We start from the raw sequence: 6000 nt of genomic DNA, 5'->3' as shown, positions 1-6000 counted from the left end.
AGCAGTGTATAGCATGCATAGCACAAGCACGCAACGGATGTATTGCGTACCATTCCAGGCCTCCATTTGCTTCCATTCATTTCTATATGATATAAAAATAGTAAAAAGCGCAGCTGAGAGAAAAAGATCTAGGAAAAAGTAGTTGTACAAAACCTTAAATGTCTGCTTTTTCCAGATTTTCACATTTTCTTCATCAGCAGACTGAGTATGCGCAGGTCAACTATTGGAATGAGGCATTTTGGGAGTTTGTGACGTTGCTTCCAATGTAGAAAATTACTTTCTGCCCTCCATTTGCAGTTTTCGCAGTGACATGTGTGTCAACAGCTCCATCTCCATGACCAAAACCACGTGATAGGGTCGAAATCTCCAGAAATCAGCTTGTAAATAATCAGTTTGTACTTGAACTGCTAACTTACAGTGCAACAATATATGTTGACTAGAGGTTCATAGATATATGGTTCATACAGCGGCGAGTTTCAAGAATCTGCATATTGATTTTCATGCACATAGAGATATGAATGGAAACTAATAACGAAGAAACGTTTAACAAAACTGTTTCCTCAATCAAAAACTGTCAAATATTTGAAATCTGTTCCAAAGTATGATGAGGCCTAGATGATTTAAAGCGGTACTGGTGTGGTCCTCCAACTCTTGACAAATGGAAAGTTTCCACTAATAGTGTATCTTTCTAGTGGGCCTCTATTCTTTGTGAGCACGCCAGCTCAAGTTGTCACTGTCAAATAGTCCTTCACGACTCATTTCCATGCCAGGCACAAACAGGGCGGCAGAGAGAGGACTGAGGAACAGAAAGGGGCTCAGTTGAGTGACTGCCATGGGCAGCCATACAAGCAGCCCACTCTTCTTTTTTTCTCTCCTGCGGGACAATGCGACAGTGTTTAACTGTGCCACATTCACAAGTTGCCCTCCAGTTATTTATGAGTGTATCCTCGAGGTCGTGCGGCAATCGCCCTACATTTGACACAGTCTTTAAATGGCCACATCAGCAGACAGATAATCAGCGAGATAAAGAAGAGCATCTTCCATGCCAGCTCAGGGAGGGTGGTGGGGGGGGGTGAGGTGGGGGTTGATAGGGAGTAGGGAGGGGTGTATATAAATGGAGGCCAATGGGCATTCACAATCCCACGGTCCGCCTGTGCTTCATCACCAGCCTCCTTCAGCCCAGTCAGCCCGCAGCCATGACGTTCAACGGAACCTGGAAGGTCGACCGCAGCGAGAACTATGACAAGTTCATGGAGCAAATGGGTGAGTGTGTGAGAGCCTCTGCACGTAGATCACACTGAATGGGTTATTAAAGCCATGCTGCTCTTTTTCTCTGCCGTGCTTGGCCTTATGGTCCAGTCCACAAGGCCAGTGTGTGTAACTGTGTCATGTGTTTCCATAAAGTCTGACTTTGCTGTATGAGGATCAGACTGTGCAGCGAGGTGCTGATAAGTTAGAGGTGTTTATGGTGCTGCCCATAATAATAGCAGTAGCTAAATTAGGATCTTTCCCTGGACTTGGACACAGTCTAATGCTCGGAAAGCGAACAGATGAAAGCTTCAAATACAAGCAGATGCTTTTGTTTTCTGCTCAGAGCGAAGATACATTGTCACTTACAAATGAATCAATAAATAATCCTGAATTCACCCCACAATGGCCACAATCCAGCTACATGTTTATGTGTGCATGGTTTTTTTTTCTTCTGTTTAACAATTAAGGCATTAACGTCATGAAGCGTAAGCTGGCGGAACATGACAACCTGAAGATCACCATCGAGCAGACCGGGGACAAGTTTCACATCAAAGAGTCCAGCACCTTCCGCACCAAAGACATCGACTTCACCCTGGGCGTCCACTTCGACTACAGCCTGGCTGACGGCACTGAAGTCTCAGTGAGTGGCACAGACGTTATTAATCCGACAGCAGCTGGTCGTCCAGGTGCTGTTTCAGAATGTCAGTGCAACCAGACATGGTTTGCTTTTGGAAAATATGGCTTTTTTGTTTTGTTTTGTTTTGCTTTGATGGATTCATGGCTAATGGGGAGAAAGGCAATTAAAGCCAATGCTGAAAGCAATGGAAAAGTTCCAGTGACTAATGACTCGACAGTTGATATGTGTTTGCTGGAATGTGGGTTCAGAGAGCACAGAAAAACTCATCAAAAGCAAACAAATACAGCCGATGAATCAAATATACACATATGTAGCACAACACTAGAAGAACGTCAAAGATTTAATCACCAACTGTCTGTTTTTAACCAGGGTTCATGGGAGATGGAGGGTGACACGCTGAAAGGCAAATTCACCAGGAAAGACAACAACAAGGTCCTGACCACCACTAGGGCTCTGGTGGGAGGAGAGCTCGTACAGGTCAGCGGGTCCAGAATGTATTTTATCAATAATATGCGATGTGTTCATCTGTTTTGCCGCGATGCATGCCTCCATAATGTAACACATGTCGTCTTTCCCCTGCAGAGTTACAGCTATGAGGGCGTGGATGCTAAGAGGATTTTCAAGAAGCAGTAACCTGGAGTCCGAAGTTCATATTCTATTTTTATTCTTATATAGATGACACAATATAGATTTGTGCTACAGTAACAACAACAACACAAGGTTCAGTCAATTGTATTCTTATGGGATTTTACTTCATATACCTCAGAAATGTTTTTCCAGAGTTTTAGTTGACCACAGAATTGCACTGTAATTACCAATGCCAAGAAAAACAAGGAAACAAGCAGGTAAAACAATACAAGGAGCTCGTAAAAATTAAACAATGGGAGAACATACGGTGCCTTAACAAGAGATGACTAAACACTCTAGTGGTATCCATGCACACAGTTTTGGCTTTTCTTTGCCCAAAATGTGAGATATTTTTCCCTGCGATTTATATTTCTACCCCCATAGCAAAGAAAGGAGGATGGAATTTCAATGGTTTTTCTTCCCGTATTGGAAACTGTTATATGAAAAAAAAAAAAATTAACAGCAGGGTGTCTCTCCAGAAACAATAGAAACAATGTCCAATGAACAGAGGGACTACTTCATCAGTAAAATGCAGCACCAATGAAGACCATTCACGTTTATGGATTTTCAAAGATAAGGAACACATTGTTTCTAGAAATGCCATGGTTTAATTTCTTTTAAATATGGTTTTCAGTGCTGTGAACAGTGCGAACAGAAATCCTTCCACCTCTATTGCATTGGGATGGAGACAGAGATCCTGGACATGGTTAAATCTGGTTAAAAGATTTTTTTTTAAAATATGTAGTGACACTGTTTTGTTGTAGTTTGGGCGGACTTACCCTTTAAATGTCTCCATCAGTACAGATGGACCGCAGCTTACTGAAACTTTACTTCACTTTACTGTTAAGTGCCTGAAAAACAGCAGCATTTAGACTTCATCACTGTGATGGTAATGATCCCACGCTACATGATATATATTAGATGTTGCCATTTAATAGTTGGGAAATAAATAATCTGTAACAATAAAAAAAAGATTTGCCACTTGTTGCTTGAGTCTAATATTGGTGTGAACGCATTTTGAACCTGAGTGAGGGTCGATGAATGAATTATGAGAGTGTAACCGTTGTCTCTCACCTACATCTCATCTACAAACTTGCAACTCATGCTGGCTCCAGGTCAGCTAAGACAACTGTTATCAAGTCAACACAGGCGAGTGCAAAGATCAAACCGTTTAGTTTTTTTTTATTACTTTATTTTAATGCTCAGTCAGTAATCTTGATTAAAGGAAGGATTCAGAGGAAATGTCACATCGCCACAGAGTCTCCTCTGCATCGCACAGCAGCTGCCTGATCACATGATGACAGCAGGGTCTTGTGCTGTCATGTGCTGGCCTTTGGGTGCGATCCTCTCCTCAGCAGCGGGCCTGGACAGCCAAGGCAGAGCAGCACACAAGGAAAATGAGGATTTCTCACATGATAGAATGTAGATAATGGCATCCATTCAGTGTCAAGAGTGGATATGTACTGAGCCTCTCTGAGCACAAGAGGGCAACCTATGCCTAGTTTTGCATTCACAGTTGTGTCTCAATACAGAGTGGAATCCTGTGAAAAGGTTTTAAAAACTCCTTTTTGGGTGAACAGCAATATACTTGAGGATAAAATAAACACATAAAGATGCTCCTTTACAGCGAGACTTTGCTGCATGGTAAAATCTTGGAATATCACAGGGGAGTTTGGGGTAATAACTACTCTAACGGGTCCTCACTGTGCTGCTGGACCCGACCGTTTGTAGACTGCTTATATTACAAGTCTGTGTTTTACAGATGGTCGGGGAGAGCTGATTATCATCTGGATATGATGGGGGGGGTTCAGCAGGGATACGAGCAAATATATTTCATGCTGTGTATCAGAAGCCGATTCCTGCTCGGAAGAGAAATAAAATACATGAAACGTTGGTTATAAAAATAAAAATGTCGTCATACTCAGACAGAATTATGTGATAAAAAAAGTCATAATATCGACTCATTATCGGCATTTTGTTTTCATCGTGACTAACTTTTCATCTATTTTTTCGTTTTCTGGCAGAAAGAGTCTTCCATCCCAATCTGTATGATCATATTTTCTATTATTTAGCTATTCATATATGTATATATATATATATATATATATATATATATAAGAATATATGTTAAAATATATATACATCATATCATATATACATATATATATATTACAGAATAAAGAACTGATGTAATGCACAGGTGTTTCATTGTTAATCACTACATCAGACCAATTTCTTCAACGAAAACCTTCTATATCTTATTTATTTAATAGAATTTGTTTGTAATTATAAATCTAGACTACAGAATTATAACAAAGTGTTGTAGTCCCATCATTGCAATATGATTCCAGTATAAGAGGCTAAATGCTAATACTGAAACACTGCCCAGCCCTGCTGTGTATACTTTTTTTTTTTTGATGGTTTCACAAAAGTTGCTGCAAAATTTAGAGCAGACCAGACAACTGATAACTAATCAACAGTGCAGGTATTATCCTCCCCACAGAGACCCGTCCAAACATGGACAGCCTGAGATGATGTCTGGCATCAATCGATCGCAGCCCCCCCACTGAGCTCTGAGTGGCACCCGCTTTCATGGAGGTATAAACCCGCCGCTCCCAAGGCTAATCTGGCAGAGGCAGAAGCGCTTTGAACATCGGTTTGCCCCTGAACCCACTGTGGAGAGCCAAGTCCTCTGAGACCCCTCAGACGCTGTGAGGCTCCAGGACTGTGAGCCTGCAGATTCTAGTGAGAAATGGGCTGGTGGGCCTCCTCTCTTTGAGTTTGGATCTGCAGTCCAGAGTGACTCTCATGCTCTCCATTTTTATATTACATCACATTACACCATTATATTATATTACACTATTTTACGTACAAAACATATGATCATACCTTTATACCATATGATTGATGTACCCAAATGTATAGGAAATAGTTCAAATTACACCAATACCATTGAGTATCACTTACATATATTAATCCATCAATAAGACAGTCAATAAAACTTAATGGTACTTTAATAGAGTAAATTTTTATACTATCACTTGTACTTATAATTGAGTATGTTTTATTGTATTGCATTACTACTTTTACTCAAGTAAATTATTTAAATATTAAATTAAATTTTACGGGTTAAGTTGATCAAAAAGGGTAATAATTACTTTAGTTTAACCCCTTGAAGGTCCTCAGAAATAATCACGTTAAAGATCCTTACACACATAAATGTGTATGCATAAAAACAAACCATAAAAATGTTAAAAATCTTTCTTTTTTTAAAAATTTTTTTAAATAGTTTTTTAGACCAGCATCAGCCCTAATCATACATATCAAATTTTAATTAGTTTTTTAAAAAATTAACCCTTAAATTGCCATGTTTTTGTCATGATTGAGAACTCTGAAAAATTCACCATCTTGCAAAATTATAAGCAATATGCATGAAAAACTGATAAAATATGCTAAAAATAAAAATCATAACACACTAGAAAGTG

At 39.7% G+C, this 6000-nt stretch overlaps 1 protein-coding gene across 1 annotated transcript; it reads left to right on the top strand.

The window, feature by feature from the left end:
- Positions 1-1151: 1151 nt before the first annotated feature.
- LOC139222817 (fatty acid-binding protein, intestinal-like) lies at positions 1152-2725 on the top strand. The gene is made up of 4 exons (XM_070854696.1): positions 1152-1263; positions 1719-1891; positions 2258-2365; positions 2471-2725. Exons 1-4 carry the CDS (start codon positions 1197-1199, stop codon positions 2519-2521), a joined length of 399 nt encoding a protein of 132 aa, XP_070710797.1. The 5' UTR covers positions 1152-1196; the 3' UTR covers positions 2522-2725.
- The last annotated feature ends 3275 nt before the right edge of the window (positions 2726-6000 follow it).

Source organism: Pempheris klunzingeri, chromosome 23 (assembly GCF_042242105.1).
Source record: "Pempheris klunzingeri isolate RE-2024b chromosome 23, fPemKlu1.hap1, whole genome shotgun sequence".
NCBI lineage: Eukaryota > Metazoa > Chordata > Actinopteri > Acropomatiformes > Pempheridae > Pempheris > Pempheris klunzingeri.
This window is presented reverse-complemented; position numbering and strand designations above follow the sequence as displayed.